Source organism: Eutrema salsugineum, unplaced genomic scaffold, assembly GCF_000478725.1.
Source record: "Eutrema salsugineum unplaced genomic scaffold, Eutsalg1_0 scaffold_12, whole genome shotgun sequence".
Taxonomy (NCBI): Eukaryota; Viridiplantae; Streptophyta; class Magnoliopsida; order Brassicales; family Brassicaceae; genus Eutrema; species Eutrema salsugineum.
Window position 1 is genome coordinate 2935887 of NW_006256895.1, and position 25654 is coordinate 2961540.

Here is a 25654-nt window from a genome sequence, read left to right on the forward strand (position 1 = left end):
TGGCCATAGGCGCCGGCTTGGCCTTTTCGCCGTCAACCTCCCACTTCCGTTTCCAGTCGGAGACGGTGTTGTTAAGGCGGAATTTGACCTTCTCCTTGAAGGCCGTCTCCACACGTCCGTCGTGATTTGTTCACGTCAACAACTCCAAACTTGTTTAGACGTACCCCTCTTCCAACAGTTGGATCAAACCAATCACATTTGAAGAGAACAGTTTTCAGCCTTAACAATCCAGGATACTCTACTTCAATTATTTCTTGCAGAACTCCATATAAATCTATTTCACCCCTCACACAAACTCCATAGTTAGTTGTCGCCCGCTTTGCACCGTGACGGTATGTGTGAAAAACATAGCCCCGAGTGAAATACATGGAGGCTATAGTTATTTTTGCCATCGGACCTAGTAGTAACTCATGGAACTATGTTGGAAATTCATCCGGATCATTCGGGTCCACCTAATAAGAAAAAAATTCTGCTTTAATTTCTTGATTTGGATATATAGCAAATTAAAGTAGTCTTTTAATATTTTTTTTTACGTACTTGTCCTTTTAACCACTGGGCATAGTGTTGATCTTTACGATCATTGATTTCAGTTTCAGAAACCCCAGATATGCATTCTTTAACCTCATCAACAAATGTGCTGAGAAAAACAACAAATAGTTATTAATACTGAAAACTCATATAAAGATATTATTAATTAAAAAGTACCTTTCATACGATGACAACTCTTCACAATTTAACAGGATATACGTATGTGTACTGTGATAATCTTTTTCATTGGACCACCAAACTTCTTTTAGTTTTCCACTAAGACGTCCGATCAGCGAGAATATGTCAGGTACACCTTCAACGGCATATGTATGGCCAACTCCTCCATCATCATATCGACGAGTAGCTCTTTTGCGTGTTCGTACTTTCGGTGCAAAATAGTATGAAGTGAAGTGTGAAGTCTCTTGCGTCAAGCTTCCCGCCACAATTGAGCCTTCCACTTTAGCTAGGTTTTTGGCTTTACCCTTAAGATGCTTCATGAAATGCTCGAACGGATACATCCACCTGTACTGAACGGGTCCACCGAGCTCTGCTTCGTGTGGGAGATGAACAGGAAGATGTTCCATAACATCAAAAAATGATGGTGGGAAGATCTTTTCCAAGTTGCACAACAAGATTGGAATATTCAATGCCAGTTGTGATATTACATCAACTGATAATGCTCGTGTACTAAGATCCCAAAAAAGCACCAATGCCTCCAATAGCTTCATGGACATTTTTGGGCAAGAGTTCAGCAAATGCAAATGGAAATAATCGTTGCATAAACACATGGCAGTCATGGCTTTTCATCCCAGCAAACTTTACCCCCTTCTCAACAGATTTGGAAAGATTAGAGACATACCCATCAGGAAATTTAACGTCAGAAGAAACCCATCTGAACAATGCTGACTTTTGATCTGCACTCAACCGAAATACAGGAACTGGTGCTTTCCCGTTTCTCAGTAGATGCAACTCACTTCTGTTGCATAAATCAGGCAAGTCCAATATTGACTTACCATTGTCTTTTGTTCTTCCCGCTACGTTCATAACTGTATGCATGATGTTATCAAAAAAGTTTTTTTCAATGTGCATGACATCAAGATTGTGTCTGAGCAGAAGATCTTTCCAATAAGGTAGTTGCCAAAAGATACTTTTCTTGTGCCAATTATGATGAACTCCATAACCTTCAGGCATATTTGCAGGAGTGTGCCAGTTTCCCCCACGCGTTACTGTTTCCTCTGCCCTCCAATGATCGATTTGCGCCTGTATATCAGCTCCTGTTAAATTAACGGGTGGAGGGACATGTACACTTTTGTTCTTCATAAATAACCTCTTGTTCCTCCGATATGGATGGTTATCCGGTAAAAACCTCCGATGACAATCAAACCAACAAGTTTTTCTACCATGTTTTAGCTGAAATGCATCAGTTCGATGAAGACAATAAGGACAAGATAGCCTCCCATGTGTAGTCCATCCTGATAGCATACCATAAGCGGGGAAATCGTTTATTGTCCACATAAGCACAGCCCGCATAGTAAAATTTTTTCTCGTAGAACAGTCATATGTACGAACGCCAGTATACCATAACTGATTCAACTCATGTATGAGTGGCTGCAGAAATACATCGAGAGCTCGCTTCGGATGATTTGGACCTGGAACCAAAATACTTAGGAAAAGAAATTCCCTTTGCATGCACAAATCTGGAGGAAGGTTATAAGGAGTTAGGATTACTGGCCATAATGAATATTGTCTACCAGACATACCAAATGGACTAAAACGATCAGTGCACAGACCAAGATAGACATTCCGTTTGAACTTAGCAAAATCAGGGTATACCATATTGAAGTGTTTTCATGCCTTTGCATCTGATGGATGAACAACTTCTCCATCTACTTGTGTATGTTCCGCATGCCATCTCATTGATGCAGCTGTCTTTTCAGATTGATAAAGCCGTTTTAACCTATCAGTTATAGGGAGATACCACATACGTTGGTACGGTATCCTTTTACGCCCACCAGTTTGCGGCCTGTATCTTGGTTTTTGGCAAAATCGACATTCCTCCAGCTGATTATCATCTTTCCAAAAAATCATACAGTTGTCAACACATACATCTATCATCTCAGAAGGTAGACCAAGACTAAAAATCAACTTCTGAATTTCATAGTATGTTCCCGCTGCCAAGTTATCCTCCGGTAGTTACTCTTTCAGAAGATCAGCCCAATCATCCATGCAAACCTCAGCCAGGTTATGATCTGTTTTAATTGACATCATCCTAGCTGCCAACGATAATTTAGACAAGCCTTCTCTACATCCTTCGTAGATTGGCTGATTAGCATTGTCTAACAAAAAATAAAATCGTTTGGCATCTACATTAGGTTCCCAACAGCATTACCAGTATGCGTTTCATGAAATGCATCAGTAACCATTTCGTGCATTCTATCATGATCTACACTTTGATCATATTGATATTGATTAGGCTGATGACCATAATTCGATTCATCAATATCCACATGACTTTGATAATTACTACTACTACCAGCATTCCCATGAGTATTACTGCCATATCCTTCTCCATGTAGATACCTAACAAAATATTGCGGCATAAACCCTCTATTTAATAAATGCGCCCACACGGTTTTGGTTAGCGTATACCTCGTATTCTTGCATTTCAAACAAGGACAAAACATCTTCCCACTATCTTTCGTTCTCTCCATATTTGTAGCCTGAAACAAATATTTCTAACCCGTTCTTGAACTCTTCTGTCAACGCCCCATCTGAATCTTTACGCATATACATCCAACTTCTTAGCTCGTATATAGACATCTTAAAAATAAACTCAAAATACTATCTCTTTTTATTGATTAGACAATAAAGGAGGTGGTCTCTTGTGTCACGTCTAGCCACGTGAATGGAGTATATTAACCTTATAATTTTATTACTTCTTTTTTTCAAAGTAATATAACTCCTAATTCGGGTTTCCAGCAATGGACAACCCAATATATAAGGATTTACAATACTATACTAAAATTTAAGAGACCTACAATGGGTCTCCAAGATGAAGATGCTCTTATGTTTGAATGATGATGTGTTGTGATTGAAAGAAGGAATGAAGATCTATTTATAGGAAAATTTTGGGCTTTACAACGCTTTTACGATGACTTTTTACGACGGTTTTACATTCAACAATAATATTACGACGAGTTTACAACGATTATGCGATAAAATCTTTCATCTACAATTGTTAGGTAAACATGTTTTAAATGTTTTTCACCTAACTTCTTTTTCGACGTAAAATCGTCGTAATATGTACATCGAAATGCAGTCGTCGTATATTCGTCGTAATTTTGCATCGAATTTACGACGATTTTACATTTACTAGCAAATCTCTCGTTATCGATGTATATTCGTCGTAATTCGTCATAAATTGTACGTCGACTTTACGATGATTTTATTATACGACGGTGTTACGACGGTTTTTAAATTAGACGTAACATCGTCATAAAATCGTTGTAAGTTTGCGACGATTTTAAAACCGTCGTAATGGACCGTTGGAAAACGATTGTTTTCTTGTAGTGTATGGGCTGTTTGTAGAAGATCTAAACGCAGGATACTCCTCAGATGACAGTTCAGGAGAAATTCAATGGATCACCAACAACATCAGTAGAGAGAAGCTCGTAGAGTTCAACAACGTAGTCAGGTCATTCCCTGCTTACCTAAGCTTTGATGAAATCTGGAAGCTTGGTCGTTTGCAAGTCTTTTTCAGGTACTGGAAGGAGTCTAAAGAGGATATCCATAGATACTTTATGTGAGCTCGATACATGACAACACCAGAAGCAGCTGTCTATGCGATTCACCTTAAAAAGCCTGAGGACTGCAGCCACTACACCAACAAAATCAGCAAAGAAAAGCTCGACGAAGTCAATGATGTAGTTCGAAATTTGCCTGAAGGAATCACCTTTGCCAGAGCTTGCAAGGACTTCATGATAGGTCACTACTTCTGTGAGAGCTAAGGAATCAATCCCTGAGATAAAAGACTTCTTTAACCATGCAAGAAGAGGTAAACCTGTTCGAACACTTCACACAATCGAAGGTGTAGGTCAGTTTCTTATCTCTTGTTCTATTAGAGGAGAAATGTTTAAAAACGTGCTTTGTGATTCTGGAGCTTGTCTTAACAAGATGTCCAAGGCAATTGCTTTGAGACTTGGTATTAAACACCTGCGCAAGACTAGAGCAAAGATTAGTCTAGCTGATGATTCCAATGCAACACCTCAAGGAATAGCTCATGAAATTCCTTTGAGAATAGGAGATTGCATAGTGCATGTCGACTTCTACATTGTCGAGACGAGAGACGCAACATATCCAGTGATTCTCGGATGGTCTTTTCTAGCAACTTCTGGAGCTATAATGGACTGGCCAAACCGGAGGATTTCATTTGCTAATATCGACAAAGATGTCTTCACAGAAGCTGTCCCATACAACAGCAAAGCAGGAAAACGTTCTGCAACAGAAGAGTTTGAAGAAAAGCTTTGGAGTGACGAAGAACTTGCTAGGCAAAGCAAGGAGATGTCGAAAAAGACTTGTCTCAGGACAAGGTTTTCTTCATTGGACTAAGCTACGTCCAACACCAAAAGTCGAATTAAACGACTTAAAACAGAAGCGCTTAATGGGAGGCAACCCATTTAGGTATTGTTTTCTTTAGGATATTCCTTTCTTTTTCTATTGATCTTTTTTTTTCTTAGTTTCAGGTGTTTCTTATAAAACAAAAAAGCCAAAAAAAAATCAAAAAACCCAAAAAAACCAAAAAAAAAGATGGTCCATGACTGCTCAGCCCAGCAGGAACCAAGGAGAAGCAGGAAGAGGCCGCGAGATAAGCCCCCACGGTCGCAGGTGTTATGACTGCGGGAAACACCCCTTCGACCGCGGTCGCGTCTTTCTGACCGCGGTCGAGCACTGGTTCACCGCGGTCGCGTGGCTCCTGACCGCGGTGAATGGTCGTTGACATGAAACCCGACCCCAAACCACCCACTTCACCTCATTCCACCTCACCAATCCCCATTCCACCTCATTCATCACCCTTCACCACCTTCATCACCACCTATCACCTTCCCAAACCTCTTTGAATGAATCCGGTTCATCTCCACCAGCATCCCGGATCCAGGTAAGTTCTCTTTGGCCTTACCAATTCGATTACCTATGCATTTTTCTCATCCAATCTCGACTTGTTTCACACTGAGGACGGTGTGATTTAAGTCTGGGGGAAGATTTCATCCCTTTCTAACCACTTTTCTTTCATGAGTCTTGCATTATCTACACTTTTTGCATTTTCCTTAAAGTTTTTCAAAATCGGTTTTCAAAACAAAATACGTTTTAAAGGGAATGGTGAACATGAATCAATGATAGTTGACTGTGTGCTTTTAGACTGTTCCTAGTGACATGCTCATTCATGATTTAGGACTAGACTAGGCGGTAGCTAAGCACATTTGAAACGAAGTACCCCAGAGGAATTTGAATGATTTTGATTTAGATGAAGGAATACACTAGCTCTGTTTTATTTGGACTTAATTTGGACTTAACTTTCTCATTGAAACATTAGACCAGGGAAACAAATCATACATTCAGGACTCCTTTATCCTTTTACCACTCTCTGTTGATCATGAATGGCTAGTTCATCTTTAGCTAGTTCCTCACCTTAACCAATCCTCTTTCAAACCACATGCACTCTTGTTTTCTATTGTCTTATATGCAGATAAGTGCAAAAACGTTGGAGAGAAAGAAGAACGACGCAGTTTTCAGTCACCAAGGACAGAGACCTGCGATTTGCCGGAAAAGTTCCCGGAAGGATTTAACACAAGAGGAATCTCAGTTTGCCTTAGAAAAATCTCAAATTTTGGTACAATCTCGTCCTCTAGTCTCTCTCTCTTTAAAAGGCATTTCCTTTCCAAAAAAAAAAAACAAATCCGAAAATAAGAAAAGAAAGGAGATAAAAGCCTTAGAGAGTCTAGAGAGTCGAATTTTAAGTCACAAGGCAACTGGAGTTCGATTTTATGGAGTTTTGGAGATTGTTTTCTGATTCCCGGAAAGAATCTAAGTCTAGGGGAACAGCTGTTTACAACAAATGAGGAAGGATCATGCAACAACATTTGGCAAGAAGAAGTAACTGAAAACTGTGGTCATCAACAGGTCCTTATCTCTCTTGCGGTTTTGCATATTATCTTGCATCCTCCAGATCTTCAGGTAACCCGAAACACTTTAACTCCACCACTTAAATAGCCCTTTAATGCCAAACACCGTCTACCCTGGATGATGTCTTTAATGAGAACTCACTATTGAACTTAATGAATGTAGAGAGCTAGTTGACTGAAATCAAGATTTAAATTGTTTAAGTTTTGCATGACGGAAAAAGTGGACTAGTATCTCTTGTGCATTGGTGAGAATTTTCTAGACTATGTTGTGGATTGATGCACGATCTTTGGTCCTAGTTTAGGAGTTCATGTCTATGAGATTTGTGCATTTCCTATTTTTGATTTCACTTAACCAGTTTAGGCTTTTGCTTTGTTTGAGGACAAACAAAGGTTTAAGTCTGGGGGAGTTGATATTTTGACCACTTTTATGGATCGTTTTGAAATACTTTTTCTATGTTTTTAATTGCTTTTAAGTACTTTTATTACGTTTTTCTAGTATTCGTAGTTCCAAGACTCTTTTCAGGTAACTTAGGGAAAAGCTTAACAAAATGGATAGAAAACCAGATTTCAGCTCAGAGTCAAACCGTCAGAAGTTCAGCCCCGATTCAAGGCCTTCTCACCGTCCGATCCAGCTCAAATTTGGAGACCTTAAAGAAGGAAGTATCAGCTTTCCAGCACACTTTACAGCTTGGCAATCCAACGGTTCAATCAAAAGATACGCGAAGAGCAAGATGTCCCGTAAACCAGCCGGCAAGTGTTTCCACCCGCGGCCAACAGAGCATTTCCCGCGGTCAGAAGCACCGCGACCGCGGCCAGCCACCCATTCCCCGCGGTCACGCTCATCCCGACCGCGGCCAGCGAACTCCGACTTTGAAGGCCCATTTCTGAAGCTCGTATCATTTTCCCAGCCTCAATTCCGGAACCCTAGACAGCAGAGAGTATTGGAGACTATAAATACATGTCATTTAGGTCGTTTTTGAGAGAGCAGAAGAGAGACGAAATACTTTACAGAAATTTTACTTTAAGCTTTGTTTTTAGGTTTTAGGGAGAGAGAGATCTGTCTCTTGAACCCTTGTTCTTTCTTTTTCAATTTGGGTTTCTATTCTACTTTTTAATACTATGTTTTTGATTTCATTCATCATGTCTGAGTAGTTTTATTGTTGGGATTAAGGGATTTTCGATGGGGATCTATATGTTCGATGAGGATATCATGAGCTTTTGAGCCGAATGTTAGAACTTTTTCTTCTGAATTTGTTTTTACTGCATGAGCATAGCGTCATGAACTACAATCTGATCCAGATGCTTGGTGACACGAAAGTGTTCATCCGGTGTCAGATCTAGTTTGGGAGAGCAAAACAAACATAGGAGTGGAAACCTACCTATGGGCGATTTGTGAATGCTGACGAGTCTGAAACATAATGCATCTCTTCTTTTCCAGGGCCAGAGTGGAAACCTACTGGTCAGGGTTGAGAGAGATATGAAGAGTTTGAGGCTAAGAAAACGTACCTAAGCCCTGTTGGTAGAGGCTTGAGCTCAACAGGGGTTGCATCAGCCTCATTCCAATCAGCATCGAAGCTGCATTGCCTCGGAACAGCTCCCTTGGCCTTTCATTTCTCGCGCGGTTCACCATTGACCTCGGCATAAGATGTCGCGGCCATGATACCCCGAGGTGTCTCCACAACAGTCTTCGATTACCCGACGTCTAAAATGCCAAGGCCACTCTTCCTGAGCTCCAAAAACCTCGTCTCAGCTTCAAGTTCTTTCGGTTGGTCCAAGAGACGCTTGTACACCTCGTTTTCATCGTTCAAGAAACCATGCTCGCTTTGTTCCCGTGTCAAGACCACTTGTAATGGGTCTTCTACGTTTAATTCCTCAAGGAGCTCATCAGCCAGCTCCTCCATGGTTTCAATATAGAAAACCTGACCTCCAATGGTCGGTTTCTTCATCATTTCCTTCACATCGAACTTCATGGTTTCAGAGCCGATGTGCAGCTCGATTATGGCTCCTCTCACATCAATGATCGCTCCTGCTGTTGCTAAGAAGGGTCTTCCTAAGATGATGGGGTCAACAGGCTCCTCATCCATTTCTAGAACTATGAAATCTTAGGGTATCTCTATCTCACCGATTCTCAAAGGTAGATCTTCAAGTAAGCCAACCGGTAATCTCACTGATCTATCAGCCAACACAAGGGAGATCTTTGCCGGTTTGTAGCTCTTAAACCCCAGTATCTTAGCCACTAAATACGGCATTAAGCTCACAGAAGCTCCCAAATCACACAAGCAACTTGAAAACTTCAGAGGACCGATTGCACACGGCAAAGTGAAACTGCCCGGGTCTGATAGCTTTCTTGGTATTGATCTCCTTTGAATGATGGCGCTGCACTCGTGACTCAATATGACCATCCCCTGAAGCTCTTTTTCTTGTTAAGTATGGCGTCCTTTAGGAACTTTCCAAGCTTTGGTATAGCTAGAAAAGCACTTATGATCGGCAAAGTCATTTGAGTATTCTAAGTGCTTTTCAAAAACCGCCTTGGCTCTTTCTAGGATCTGCTTCTTGAAACGCCCTGGAAATGGTATCTTAGGCTGATAAGGAGGTGATGGAACGTATGGCTTTTCAAGCTCAGGTGTTTTCTCCACCTCTTTACCCTTGTCTTTTACCGGTTCTTTCTCCAAAACCTCATCTTCTTGCTCATCATTTGAGGCTGCCTCCCCACCAATTTTCTCATTGTCCTCAATGAGCTTTGGCTTAGGTGCTGGAGCCTGTAACTCCTTTCCACTTCTCAAAGTGATGGCGTTCACATATTCCTTTGGGTTAGGTTGCGGCTTCCCTGATATCTTGTTGCTTTGTCGCGTGCTGGCTCTCAACCCGTTGCTGACTCTGTAACAGCTGCTGTAGAAGCCCACACATGTCAGGTCCCATCTGATTCTGAACCGGTGCCTGGTGCAGTTGCTGCTGACCCATCGACTGTGGACTGAACCCTAGTGGAAACTTGTGTTGCTGCGGTTGGCTGTTGAAGATGTTGCTCTGAGCCAGTTGATTCTGCTGGCCATAACTCTGTTGTTGCCCGGTGAACTGTTGCTTGGGCTGAAAGCTGTTCTGAAATGGAGGTTTAGGAGCATAGCTTTTTTGGTGTTGTTGAGAAGGGTATACCTGATCTTGAGGATTGGCTACATTGGGGTTTCTGTAAGAGAGGTTCTGATTGTTTCCAAAGTTGTTAAACCGCTGATACCTTTGTTGATTCCCTATACAGTTGATCTCTTCTAGTGTGAGACCATCCTCATTCACATTGTCAAAGCTCGGCCCTTGCTCATCAAACTCTCCTACAAAGTGTATTGGCTTTTGTGTAGCCATGACAACTTTGTCAAGCTTGCTCTGTAGCTCCCTGATATCCTTTTCCATGCGCAACTCTTTACTAGACCCATCAGATCGGTTAGCTCTGTCGAAATCCTCTCCATAGGTATCATTAGACATTGCAAGATTCTTCACAAGCTCCATTGCTGCATTTATCTCATTCACAAGAAAGTTCCCATTTGAAGCTGTATCAAGTTGGTTCCTTATCTTTGGAAGTGTACCTCGGTATAAAGTACTCAGAAGGGAAGCCTCTGAGGAGCCGGGGTGTGGACATTTGGTTGGTATAGCTTCGAAATCTCTCCCAAGCTTCACTAAAGCTTTCATTGGTGTGTTGTGTGAAGCTTGAGATCTGATTCTCAGCTTAGCCGTTCTAGATGTGGAGAAAAACTTGGACAAAAAGGCGAACTTGCATTGTTCCCACGTTTGTATAGATCCCCTCGGGAGATTCTTTTCCCATTGGTGTGCTTTATCACCTAGACTGAATGGAAACAGGCGTAGCTCGAAGCTGTCTTCTGATACCCCGCTTATCTTTGTCAGGTCGCAAACTCGATCAAATTGATCTAGGTGCTCTAAAGGATCCTCCCCGGGCAAACAGTGAAACTTGGAGTTCTGCATCATATTGAGCAGGGAAGCTTTAACTTCAAAGTTGTTGTTTTGAACCGGTGGTGCCTGGATCCCGGCTCTATATTGATGTGCATTAGCTCGGTCGTTTTCTCCAACAAAGACCGGTGGAGGTTGCCTTTGAGCTGGTGGTGGAGGCTGTGGAACGTGTTGTGCTTGCTGCTCATTTTGGTTAGCTTGTTGCTGGTTTTGTTGAGCTAGCCTTTCATTGCGCTGAGCCTGTTGCTGATTTACATAGGCCTGCTGTTCGTTCCTCTTGGCCTGCGCTTGATTAACATGAGCCTGGTGCTCGGCTTTTCTTGAGCTTGTTGCTCAATCCGTTGCTGTTCTGCCATGCCTAACTGTTCAAGGTGTGCTGCTCTCTCACGTGCCCTCCTTTCAAGCCTGTTGATGTTGTTGTCGTAAGGAATAGGCGGTTCAGAGCTGCGACATCTGGTTTTCATACACCTGAGAGCAAAGCCAGAACTTGCAAAGTAATCAGTAAAACAAAAAAGATAAAACTTGATCTCAAGAACAAGCAAGAAACTAATGCTCCCACAAGTTGGCAACGGCGCCAATTGATAGCTAAGACTTTCCAGCCTTTATAGAGGTATCAATCCCCTGTCTTGTAGTACAAGGGATTACCAAACCAAACTTGTGGAGATGCACTAATCTATGTTGCTTATAAACTTAAGTCAAGATGATCGAGCAAGCTTTTTGGTGATTAATCTACTGGAAATGCAAGAAAGGACAGACATAAAACTAGCAATGAGATTTAAGCTAGATGAAGATGAAAATAACAACAAGTAACAAAGCAAATGATCGGATGATGATAATAGATGATAAAGGCCGAGGATTTAGACAGGATAAAAGACTCGGGTGCTTCCAAGCTAAACGAGCGAGTTAATGAATCAATATTATCAAGCAATTTCATTTAACATGAACTCAAGTTAAGTTAATCCTCTCATGAAGGTATTAAACATCTAAACTTATCCTCTTTCATACCAAAATCTCTTTTGAGAAGCATTAATCAGTCAGCTTTAAGATCCAGTTCAATAAGTCATTTAAGAAGAACAAACTATCAGTCTCGCGATGAAAGACTCTTAAACCTCTAACCGATTGGTTCAGACATTTCTACAAACACTTTTGATGTGAGACATGTCTTAGATCTGGACCGCATGTGATGTTCATGGATCCAGCTTAGAGATCTGATCGGTTAGAGAATGAAACATGCAAGACTAGACCTCTAAACTCGCTAATCTATCATGAAAGCACCCTAATCTACCTATCTAAAACCTCTTAAACGGACTACTCACTAATCATAACAAGCTCACTGAATCCTTTGCAAGACGTGTAGCTAGTCATGATTAGAAGCTTTGATGCTGGTGAATAAAAGAAATGAAAGAGAACAAGATCCTTACGTGAAAACGAGATATCAGATTAGATTGATCAAGTTTCACAAAAGAGGCAAGTTCTCCAAGCTAAAACAGGTAGGAAAATAAGATAAGATAAAAAGGTCATTAGGTTTTTGGTCCTAAAATCTATTTATAGTGAAGGATAAGTGTTGCGGGTCAGCCCGGAACAAACCGGGTACTGAGCGCTCTTCTTGGGTCGTCGGGTGAGCACCTCGGTGTGTGAGAGAGTGAAGTCGGAGTCTTAATGTCGAGGGGTGCATGTGAGCAAAGATCAAGATGAAGATCTCATGAAAAACATGTCAAGAACATGCATGAACCCTAGTCTCCAATCCATCTTCACGTGCATTCTCCGAGTCATCTTGTTCTTACATGCCGAGGGGCTTAGTAGTCGAGGGATCCAGACAGATGAAGTCCGACATGCAATGTCGGGGTCTTGAAGCCGAGGTTCACGTCCAACACTTTCAGCTTTGCTTCTTCAGCATGCATTGCCTCGATCTTGATACACCGAGGAGTTAGCACGAGGTCTAGTCCAAAGAGGTTCAAGGGACGAGCCTCGGCCTAAGCAATGTCGAGGTAATGATGCCGAGGCTCGCAGAAACACTTACCGCGTATCGCGACTCCTTTTGTTTGTACCGATCAACTTGTTTCCCGGTTGCCATAACTTTCAGCACACGACTCCAAATGACTTGAAACCAACTCTACGATCAATATTACTCATTCCGCTCAAACTTTGGTGAATAAACCGTCGGAGCTTGGGGAGTGGAAGACTCCCCGGATTGCTCATCTTTGTGACGCATCAGAACGACATGAAAAGCAGCTTTTAGACCGACGTCTATTCCGGAGACGATATCTTTCAGGTCACAGCTCCAAATTTGGTGACCTCAGGTGTTCTGGAAAGAGAACACCGAGATCTCAAATATTGATGAAGGCCTTGTAAACTGATTCGCGCTGGATAGGCATCGTCCCACGTAATCTTTGAAACTCATCGGATCGGCTCTTGAATGCATGCGAGACAGGTGTGTCTCCCGGTGGCGATATCTCTCTACTCATTGCTCCGAATTCTGTGACTTCAACTGTTCTGGGATATTGACTTGATTATATCAAATTTTGATGAATACCCCGTTAATTGATTCGGACCAGAAGATTCCCCGGATTTGCAATCTTTGATGCGCGCGTGTGAAAACAGATTTTAGCCGAGAAATGCTTCTCGTGGTAAGGAAAATATCTGAGAAACGTGTACCGCGGTAAGCTTTTTTTAACCGATAAAAAAATCTCGTCTCAGCGTAAAACTTCACCTCGATAGAATTTTTACCCGGTACTGATTCTTAGCCGATAAAAACTACCCGATAGCACTTTTAGCCGTTAAACTGATCCAGCCGGTACATGCTTTTGCCGAGAAACTCATTAAAGCGGTTTTCACCATTTTTGACCCTTTTCTTCACCATTTCAACTCCCGATCACATCTCTTGAACTCCAAATAGCCTCCAAAACACCTGATAAAGACTCCAAACCATGCAAAACTCTTTGGGACCTAATGCAAACCCTAAAGCCTAATTTGATGCCTAAAAACCTAAAATGAATGAGAGAACACATGATTTGGACTCTAGAATGCAGATTAAATGATGCAAAATATAGACATATCAATTAAATATAATATTATGGCAAATAGGCAAATACGTAATTTTTGGAAGTTGTTATTATTATGTTGATATTTGTGATATCTATTTTATTTCTCCCGAATATTAGGAGCTAAATATTTCAAAAGAGATTACATCTTAAAAAATCATTAATTTTCTAAAATACAAAATAGGTCAAACTTGAGGATCCGCGTCCTTTTAAACGGATCATTTTAAAAGGACGTGAATCCTCTTTGGTTTGAGTTTTTTTAATCGTGAATAACATATTTCTCTAATGGCATATTTCGCAATATACCACGTAACACCGAGGTCAAAGATCTAAATGTACTTCTCCTTTAATATTATAAGATTTGACATCACATTTGGTTAACGTAATAATCTCTGTATACATAACTAGATCAAGCCCCACTAGATCAAACTAGATCAAGCCCCACTAGATCAAGGCCCACGTAATATGAGAAAAAAAAATCTTTAAACTTTAAAATTGATTACCCATGTAATTAGAATCTAAAATTAAATTCCGTTAAATTATTCATAATCTATGTTTTATGATTTACAGATAAAAAATTATAAATTAATTTTTATTATTCATAAATCTATTATTCATAAATCTGATAAACAATCTCTTTAAACAAATATTAAAGTTTCTAATTATAATTTGTATAGTAGTTTCTATTTTTCTACTTATTTTACTTTTTTATTTGGTAATTTCCATTTTAAAAAAGTATAATTTTCATTTTTATTTTTTGAAGTAAATAATTAAAAATAAAAAGTTTATACATGTCAAAAGTTTAATTAACTGTGACACATGTCATGATCTTATGAATTGAGTAATGAAATTTTATGTATATGACTCCATGTTAAGAGATTATCTTTTATATAATAAAACTAGCTCTCACTTTTTCGGTTTGAGAGAAAAAAAAACTTTTGAACTAACTCTCACCTTTTCAGTGTGAGAACAGATCAAGAGAGGATCGTGCTGATAACGTGTTGTAAAACATTTATCGAGAGAGAGAATAAATTGGTGTGTCTTATTCCAAAGATAAAGAGGGGTATATATAGTGTTACAAAGACCTAGCTATCACTCCAAGTTTCGGATGTGGGACAAATACAATATTAATAATGGGCCTTATAATGGGCATCTATATTAATATTCATAACATTGTTTGATTTTTTCTAAATTTTGGTTTTATAAAAATTTTAAAACGGTTTGGTTGACCATGAAATTAAGCATTAAACCATAATAATTTAGACCGGTTTGTTTTAAGTTTTTTTTACACATCATCAGTTAAGAACCAATTAAAAATGACATATAATTGTTTAATAGGGTTAAACGGTCTTTTTGCAGCTAAAACTCATTATTGAGCTGATACGTAAGCGAAAGGTTGTGAAACTCGCTGTGAGCGCGACACGTAAACAAATCACTATACAAATAAGTATATAGATAAGATAACAAAATCAAGTACATGTGAATTTCTCGAAATGATTTTTTTTCCTTCACTCTGATGATGGATACCAAAAAAAAGAATAGTGAATAACATAATAAGTAAAGACACAATATTATCTTTCAAATAAAAAGTAAAAACACAATATTTGAGAACGGTCGAAATATAGACACTAGTCACAAAACCCAATTACTTGATATACAAGAAACATGATGGGAAAGCGACTTTGTTGCATGATAATATGGTACACAAGAAACTTGACTGAATACAAAACTAGCAGTCTTCAACTGAAAAGCCCTTGCCCTTTTCCATCTCCACCGAGTCTTCTTTACCCTTTGTTGGCTTAAACCATAAAGCACATATGACATAGACAACAAAGTTAATTCCACTAAGAATGACTAAAAGCCAATAAAAGCGATCGAGCCGCCCTTGGTTGATGTTATCCGCCAACCATCCTCCATCCATAGAAGTCGCGGTGACCCTTTTGACGACCGAGACCAAGAAACTGCTGACAAAGAATCCTAGTGACAAAGTGGTCAAGAAAAGTCCGGTGCTCATTGTTTTCATTCCTTTGGGTGATTGGGTTATGAAGAAATCAAGTTGGCCAGTGTATATAAAGGCTTCCCCAGCTCCTACTAGGAAGAATTGTGGAACAAGTAAGAATACACTTATGGGCATTGTTTTATGTGTACTAGATTTCGCAACGGACAGACGCTTTTGCTCAACTAGGGCTGCAGCTGCCATTCCAGCAGTTGATAAGACCAATCCAATAGCTATTCTTTGCAGACTAGAGAAACCTGAAATATTAATGCAGATTAATATAGTTGACAGAAATTAACAAAATAATCCATGTTTTTATAGTTAAGGGATAGTTTAAATGAATGTTAAAGCGAAAAGTAATTTTGAAATAATTTCACTATTATTTAATTTCAACTATTTTTAAAACACTATTCTTAATTAATCCAATATAGATGTATGAATATTATATGCATCTTAAATCACCTGGTTTTCCTTTCCATTTCTTCCAAAGAGGCATGATGGCACGATCGTAGACAGCCAGTGATATGAGAATAGCCGCGACGAAAAACACGGTGAGAGAACCTGCTGGGATCGTGAAGTTTCCTACGTTTCGTCTCATGGTTGTAGCTTGCTCAACTGAGAATGTTATCATTTGAGCATATGTTGTCCAGAAAATTATAGTGGTTGCCCAAATAGGCAAAAGCCTAATCATCATTTTCACTTCCTCAACTTTGGTCACTGAGCTTAACTTCCAGGGGTTTGGAATTGCGATGCCATCTATGGTTTGATCGAAATCTTCTTCTCTAACTATGGCTGCCTTGTCCAACATGCTGCACACAAGAAATTTTATAAAAAGAATTTAGTTTAGTTTTGAACTGCCTTAGGTTCGAAGTGTCCTTTGGACGGGACGAGAGCAGATTAATTTATCATCATCCCGCATCCAGAGTCGAACCTGAGAAAGCTGGGTAATTTTACTTAAATTAACTTCGTTTTTGTTTGAGAAAGTTGAATGGAGAAACTTACTGAAACTGATCAGTATGTTCGATTCTCATGCCCTCAGGATTATCTTCATATAGATAGACAGTGCTTTGAGGCAGTTCCATTTTTCTCTTCCTGAACGCAGCTGCTATAACTTGTAATATTTGCACAACGGGACTTCCTTGGCTCTTCTTATACCGGTATCTCTTAGTTCCAGACAAGAACACTGCAATAGCTATAGCCATAGACACAGTGCAGATTCCATATGCCCAAGATCTTCCCACTTCATCTTGTATATACACTAAAACAGTAACAGCCATCAATGTCCCCATGCTAATGAAGAAGAAGAACCTGCATGTGCCATGTCCAATTTAATTTAAAAAATGAACAACGTTATAATAATGTTACAATGCAACTGACCATAAAAATAAAAAGATTTAACCTAACCTGTTGAAGAAGTAAGCCATCTGAGCTTTTTCTTTAGGATCCTTGTCATTAAATTGGTCAGACCCAAATCCGGAGATACTAGACTTAAGGCCACCAGTTCCAAGGGCTATAAGGTAAAGCGCAATATAGAGAATTGTCATTTGGAAGGCCGTGGCAGGTGTGCATACTTCGCCGTGGTGGCATACCGGTGGACGTAACTCTGGCAGCTTTGTTGCTACCGCTAGTGCACCGGTTCCCTGTATGCATTGAATGTATATAAAACAAACTGTTCAGCTTTGTAACTCTGGCAGCTTTGTTTTCTTTTAAGTTTTTAAATATAAAGATAGGATCGGGGATCATGAATCCATTAATTGACCATGATTCTAAGAAAAAAAAAAGGCATGATGGTTTAATCATATGGGTAGTTTACCAAACAAAAGTGGTTTAATATAAATAAATATATATATATATATTGAAAAAAATAGTTCTTTTTCAGTCTTACCAAAGCTTGAATGGTTGAAAAAATAGCGATGGTTTTGAAACGTCCGAGGAAAGAGTCAGCGAGAAAGCCGCCGAGCAAGCACAGGAGGAAGGAAGTGCCCATAAAATCAGTGACAACGTTGGCAGAGGTTGAGCTTGGAAGATGCATTGTTCCCATCAAATATGTTACCAAATTGACTGCTATTCCCATTGTCGATAGCCTCTCCACAACTTCTATTCCTGCAATATTTTTTTTTTAATACTGTCAACACTTGATTGTTCTAAGATTAATTGGCAGTCCATTTCATATGTACAAGTATCTTGAGAAGGATAATCTTCTACTAATATTGTCTTCATTATCCTGATTGAATACAACTTTAGAACCCAAATCTATATAAGTAGTGAATGACTCAATGATTGGTAATGGAATACGGGCAAGGCGTCTGCATCTCTAATTAACGAGCCATAAACTGATAAAACAAGTTTGAGTCGAAAATTAATTTAATACCAAAAAAAGGTGTACTGACACTTACTACATAGATCTGTCACACTAAATACCAAATAAAGATAATTTCGTAATCAAATTCATGAGTAAGTTATGGTTGTAATAAGTCAATTTATTGTTCCTTACAGAAGGTAAGGAATCAATAGAAATGTGTAGTCATACTTAAACTCATAAAGCAACGAAAACCAAAATTTGGATTATCCAGATTATTATATAATTAAGACAACTGGTAATATGTGAAAGAGAAATATTAAGGAACAAACAAGAGGGGGTATTGAGGTCGGCGATTTATGAATCCTAAGTAAACACGTGAATACAGATATATCTAATTTTCGTTTTCTCTCTCTAATCTTAATATATATTTTTTTTTGAGTACGATTAATTTTTTTAAAAGAAAAACTATTATTGGAGTATATGATTGGATGAGTGAGATGGGGAGCCATGTGGCGTGTCCCTTTTGGCCTTTTGCCTTTATCTTTCCTTCACTCAGCGTGATTCAGAACAACGACGTATCATATTTTTATATAAAAACAGATTTATTTCTATCATATCATGAGTGAGTGTGACTGATTTGAAATTAAGACTCTTTTGTTCCTGACCATGTATCTACACAATATACATCTTGTGGAACTTATAAAACTTATACGCATGAACTACCACCCTCGTGATCGAATTAACTACTACATATACACATCTTGTATGTATATACTGATTTATAGTCTGCCAATATGTGCATGACAGATGTTTTTTCTTCATGTTACCGGTCAATATTAAATATTAGAAAACAATAATCGCTACGCATGTAGCCTTTGGTAAGAAATGAATAGTTGAGTAGAAAATGTGTAAAAAGTATGCAGTGAAATAAAGAAAAAGAAGTTGAAGAAGAAGAAGAAGAAAAGTTAGTTTCTAGATTCGATATGAGTAAGTTTCGTAGAGAATTTCTTGTTGATGGTATCATATGGATATATCGATATGTATATGGAGAAATAGTATATTTGCAAATGCATATATGTATAGGTAAAAAAGAGAAGAAGGAAACGTAATTTCTTGGTACACAAAATAAATAAATAAGACGAAGACGAACCAAGAATGAGAGCTGCAGTGATCCAGCCACCAGTTTTGGATTTGTCTGCGGGTCGGCCGCTGTAGTCTACAGCATCAGCCACCGTCCAACTCCCTTTGCTCTCCTGAAAACGATCACCTCAATCTACAGTTCCATAATCTTATGACCATTAATTTATAAGTGGAAAAGGAAAAAGAGTATCCAAACCATTTTTCTTCTTTTCTTCAAGAATTGCCTTGATGAGAATAGTCGTAATTTCTGCTAAGTGTCTGGTCTTTGTAAGCCACAGAAGCAAAGAATGATGGAGAGGAGACTGCCTTTATATAGCCACAAAATAATTGAAAGAGAGGGGTTGAGAGCTCGCACCGACCTTCCACTATAGATGTGATTTGAGACATATCACGAAAATGTGAAGTCTTAGAGATAGGTTCATCACACTTTTTCCCAACTTTCTATCATTTCTTTTACTTAGATTTTGGAAGATTTACTACCTTATTTTTTCTTTCTAATTTATCATTTGTAGTATTTTTTTTTCTTTTTATTGATAATAAGTTATTTCTTTGAGATTGGATCCAAAAAAAAAATTATTTCTTTGAGCAAGTATACGATACATATGAAAACAACACTTGCAATTATTCCTAAAAAATATTTGGTGAGATCAATCATAGATCCTCCACGAGGTTCACTACTATTAGTTTCCAACTCTTCTTTTTTACTTATCCACTAAATAGTGAAAACTTACCTATATCTCATTTTTTGTGCCTAATTAGAAAATAGTAAAAAATAATAGATATCAAAGTTATTTTAAATAGATAATTATCGTAATTATATAATTTTATATAACAAATCATCTTATATATAAAAGAGGACCAACTTTCTCCATATGAGTGCCACATCAGCATTTGAGAATTAATATGAGGATGACATGTGTCATACTTTTTAATGTAAAATTATAATTATTTTAAATAAAATTAATTACTAAATTTTAATATTAAGTTTTAAACCATTTAAAGAAAATTAATAATTTTTTTATTAATTGATTCTTAAATAACAATTCTGTATGTATTAAATAATAATTTATGTTATAATTAATTAAAAATATTGATGATTTTTTTTGTATAAATTTTTGATTTTTTTAATAAGATAATATTTTAAATTGATTGATTTATAATAATATATTAACTTATAACAAATGATGATTATATTTTTTTAAGAAAATACAAAAATATAAAAATTTGAAATAGTTGAAGAAAAAAACCCGCATGTAAAGTGCGGGTATTCACGTAGTAGATATGAAAGTAGGTGAACTCTCTCCATAACTTTCCACATCAGCAATTTAGAACGTGACACATGTCTTTTCACATAATTATTAAATCATAAATTTTAAAATGAAAATTCAAAAAATAATTAATACCAATAATTTTAACATAACTTTTCTTTTTAATGTTTATCTCTTATGTATTTATGTTCATAATTATTAAATTATATTAAGGTTTTCACATTCCTAATAAAAATAAATGAATAAAATTTATAATCTTTTGGTATTCGTTTATGACCTTTTAATATATGTTTTTGTACTAGCTTGATACTTTTTTCTTCTGGCTTATCTTCATCATGAACTTTTTTTTCAAAGGTTGTTCTATGAAAGAATGTAAAGATGTAACATTCTCTTATTCAAAAATTTTGCAATTTTTATGGATTAATTATGATATTATTATAGCTGCATTTCTTTGTGAAACATGAAGTATGCGGTGGTTCTTGCAGAATCGTGGCAATTATGCATGAGAACATTAAAAATCGGAGGTGATTATATGTTTCCAAGTAATTCAACCCAAAAATATGGTTTTTATCTACGTCTTTTTTACTCATATCATGTTTATGATTTCTAGAATAGTAGAATAGTTTTTCTATTTATCCTACTTCAAATTCTAAAAAAAAAAATTATTTGTTTGATAAGATTTTGTTATTTAAAAAACTAATACCAAACAATCAAGCAAATTACCATATTCTTATAATTAACTACGTATATATATATATATATATATCAACACAAACAAATTTTAAAAATATTATGTGAAACAAAATTTGCGCGTATGCGCAGATACAAGCTTATTTATATACATAAGAAGTGGTTGAGGTGGATGGATAATCGAGAGAGAAAATTCAGATTGTGTATATAAACCATCACATGTGTGAGACCCCGCTCCCTTCTTCCCTGAGAGCACGCTTACCTTTGGAGTTCTCTCAAGACCAGTACCCAAAAAGATAAGTGCACTTTGATGATATAGGTAGCCAAATCAATTCTTATAAGCATTTTCACATATACCGGCAATCAGGATGTCACAATTCTCCTTAACTTCCAAGGAATTTGTCCTCGAATTCTCTTTAACTACGTCCCAAGACGCCATCCGGCTTAGAGCCGGGTGGCTAACCTGCTCTAATACCGCTTGTGAGACCCCGCTCCTTTCTTCCCTTCCGGAAACCAAATGGACCGGCTATCAAATCCATGAGACCCCGAATCTGCCTTTCATCTGGATTGGCTATCAACTTTGAACGCCTCCAACCGCCCCTACCAGTGAGTCCAACGCCGTATAATCTGTGGCCCGACATTCTCTCTCTAGGCCTATTTGCCTACCAAACGCCTCTACCCGTGAGCCCAACACCTTTTCTCTTTGGCCCGTTGGCCCACCACTGTCCGACGGTCGGGAGTCGTTGGTCCATGAGGCTCATAATACTTGTCTACTGTTCCCGAAATCACCACATGATCTTTTTCCGTGATTTGCTCTTACTCGTACGATACCGCGGACCACTTCTCGGTAGTTCACCCATCCTGAGATTGCTCCAGCATAATCACACTTAATTCTGGAGTTCTCTCAAGACCAATGCCCGAAAAGATAAATACACTTTAATAACATAGATAGTTTAATCAATTCTTATAAACCTTTTCATATATACCGGAAATCGGGATGTCACAACATGACTCTAATTTCCATACATAATACATTATAATAAATAATTAAATACACAATTATTCTGAAAAGAAAAGTAGTCATAATTCACATCGTGATATTTCCAAAAATTACATGCCATCGCCTATGTATGTTTTGCAAACTCACTTTTCTGGAGAATGCTTCTGTCAGAATGCTTCTCATTTACTCTCATTAGTTTTTTAAAAAAACATAAATACAAAGATAATTTTTTTCAAAAATAATAAAACATATTTTTTTACCAAAATAAATACACAAAGCGATATGATACAATACTTATAAAAATGGAACCTATCCAAATATTTACAAATTGATTTGCCGTGTCCTTAATTGAGTGGATTTATCTTGATAAACTATACATCAAATTCTAGTATATGGTTGGTTATTTGTAATAAATTTGGAAATTAAATATTATTTTGGATTACCTATGTAAAAATCACACATTTTTTCATTCCATTGTTTTGCTTCCTCTTACAATTATGTAGTTAATTATTTTTTGAGTATTAATTTGAAGTTTTCACCTAATATTTTCTCATGTTTATTCTATATAAATTTCAAAATTTTAGGTATTTCTCCTATATCAATATATATATATATGTGGTAATAATTTATAACTAAAAGATCTTGTATTAATTGTTTATAGTATATATGAAAGTTAAGAAGGATATTGGTTGATAATTTCATATCAATATTCAATGTATTTATAAATTTTATGTTTTTGAATAATCTGTCGCGATGAATGTATGTATGTTTTTGGTGTATCAATATTTTGGCAACAAAAGCTGTTTTACAACTGAAATATATGTAACACACCAATCCGTCGACCAGACGAGTCGGACTATCACTTTCAATTATAATCGGTTTACTACAATTAGATTCAATTAAATAACCTGATAGACTCCTGATCGTGATGAATGAGTCTTGCCCCTTGATGCTCTTCGTGTGGTTGAATTGGTGATGCGGAAGTGATGATTTGGTTTGGTGAATGATCTGAACGATGGGGGTGAAGTGAAACTTCTAAGGATTGCGGATGTTCCTTAGACTTTCGATGCTTAATTCTTCTAGGATATTACACACCAAGAGAAGAATCAAGTTGAATAGATATTACACACTATTCGGATCAAACAACTAGAGAGAGTTTTAGAAATAAGAAGTTTGATGAAAATCGAATGAAGAGTCAAGTACAGAATATAAAGAGAAGGGGGAAGAAGGAGAAGAGTCATTTCGGTCAAGCATAGAATTTAAGAGACATGCCTCGAAAATTCATGCACATAAAGACCAAGTTTGAATAGAAAGAAGATAGAAATAACACTAAGGAAATTCAAATTGAACAAGAAGAGAAGAGGGCCGAATGATGACAATGGGCTGAGGTAAGAAGTATGTGGCCAAGCCTCGTTAAAAACCTCTCTTGGAAAACCCATTGGGACAAAACCAAGAGGAGGGAAAAAGAGCACAAGTCCACACACCTCCATTGTCATCGCTTAGACGGCTTGAATCACAACCAATGTGGCTGGACAAGCTTCACTTCTAAGGCTGGCCTGAATGGTAAGTAGATGGTTGTTGATGACTTTATTGAACTCTTTTGCTCTAGACCTTGTCATGGGACCATTGGGGACGATCAATGCTTCATCATCTTCAGCTCCAAGCTCCACGGGTTCAAGCTGCGGTTTAGTTCCATGCTCCAAGCTCTCCATGCTTTCCATGCTCACATCAGGCTCTCCCACTTGAAAAGGATTTGTCCTCAAATCCAACTCATCTGCAATAAAAGGAACAAGATCAATAATGTTGAAAGTAAACCGAGAAAAATGTATAAAAATATCTTAAAAAGAACTACTAGAGTTCAAATAAAACGGAGAAAAACCTGGCCCAAAAGCACAATTTCGGACTACTCCTCCTCGTAGCCATCGATATCATAATCTTCATACTAATCTGAAAAAGAAAGATTGAAGAGTGAGTAATTGGGGAATTACTCAGTGAGGAATACATCTACACTTCCTTTACATTACTTATTTATTTCCAACACATCAAGCCTAAAACTAAACAAGCAACAAACAGTGCTCTACAAGCACACAAGCAATTCACACGCACGGGATCATCATGGTACTAGCCATGACAAACTCTCATCATGGTGATAGCCATGGCAAACTCTTCATCGTGATACTAGTCATGGCAAACTCTTTTGGTCACAAAGACATTTCACGGGGTTTGCTTCAACCACCAAGCGATGTGGATTATCCTTTCTCCTAGGCATGAACCCCAACAATCAATGATCGAATCACTGTGCCCTTTCACAGGTCGACCACCTATCTCTAGCTACTCTATAATCATTTGACAATCAACCAAGTGATCAAACAATCACGCTGGTGCTTCATCGAATGGTTTCTTATTCAATTCACCATCCCATGCTCTTTCTTGATGCAATCAAACAACTACCTACCTAGTTCTAAACTCAACACAGCGCAAACAACAAATATTATTCAGATCTAGATCTAATATTCACCTAGGCCGAGTTGCATATCTGGATTAAGGAGACTGAGAATTAAACGAATCAAGCAAACGACGGAATGGAAGAGGCTCTCGGCAGCTCCTCCTTGGCTCGGGATCGACGCATGGCTGCAGGGAGCTGATCGGCGGCGGCAAAGGCTCTCTGCTGCTGTTGGGATATTCTCTCTCTCTCTCTCTCTCTCTCTCTCTCTCTCTCTCTGCGGCTGAGGGATGCTAGGGTTATTTATGCAGGAATGAGACTTCTTTCCTTTTATATCTGCAGAAATTAGGGAATGGGCCTGCCCAAAATCACCACTTCGGACTACTCCTCCTTATAGCCATTGGGATCATAATCCTCATACTGACCTGAAAAAGAAAGATTGAGGGGTTAGTAATTAGGGAATTACTCAGTGAGGAATACATCCACACTCCCTTTACATTATTTATTTATTTCCAGCGCATCAAACCTAAAACTAAACAAGCAACAAACAGTGCTATACAAGCATACAAACAACTCACACACGCGGGATCATGATGGTACTAGCAAACAAACAACATTCCCATAGAATCACAGCAAGGGATACTAGCCATGAAAAACTCTCATCATGGTACTAGCCATGACAAACTCTCATCATGGTACTTGCCATGGCAAACTCTTCATCATGATACTAGTCATGGCAAACTCTTTTGGTCACAAAGACATTTGACGTGGTTCGCCTCAACTTTCAAGCGATGTGGATCATCTTTTTTTCCAGGCATGAACCCCAACAATCAATGATCGAACCACTGTGCCCTTTCACAGATCTACCACCTATCTCTAGCTACTTTACAATCCTTAGACAATCAACCAAGTGATCAAACAATTTTGCTGGTGCTTCATCTACTGATTTCTTTTTCAATTCGGCGGACGCCTTAGCAGTCCTCGCCTCGACCTCGGACCTGGATTTTCGACAAATAATTCCGGTCGAATTCATCGAACGACCGAGTATAGAAGAAGTATAAGGAGTTCGAGTGATCAATCTCCCGGAGGAAGAACCAGATAACGACGAGGCGACTA

General features: G+C 38.1%; 1 protein-coding gene, 1 non-coding gene and 1 pseudogene across 2 annotated transcripts; 1 reads left to right on the forward strand and 2 right to left on the reverse strand.

Moving 5' to 3' along the window:
- The first annotated feature begins 10314 nt into the window (after positions 1-10314).
- LOC112089548 lies at positions 10315-10421 on the forward strand. Its single transcript, XR_002901186.1, has one exon. It is a non-coding gene; the product is annotated as a small nucleolar RNA R71 (small nucleolar RNA).
- A 4832-nt stretch (positions 10422-15253) lies between these two features.
- LOC18025461 (protein NRT1/ PTR FAMILY 6.2) lies at positions 15254-19488 on the reverse strand. The gene is made up of 7 exons (XM_006408661.2): positions 19334-19488; positions 19148-19250; positions 17581-17798; positions 17100-17335; positions 16698-17003; positions 16158-16504; positions 15254-15952 (listed from the first exon to the last, which is right to left on the reverse strand). The coding sequence occupies exons 1-7, from the start codon at positions 19334-19336 to the stop codon at positions 15429-15431; spliced, it is 1737 nt and encodes a 578-aa protein (XP_006408724.1). The 5' UTR covers positions 19337-19488; the 3' UTR covers positions 15254-15428.
- Positions 19489-21852: 2364 nt separating this feature from the next.
- Positions 21853-25654, reverse strand: part of LOC112089108 — a 6867-nt pseudogene continuing 3065 nt past the window's right edge.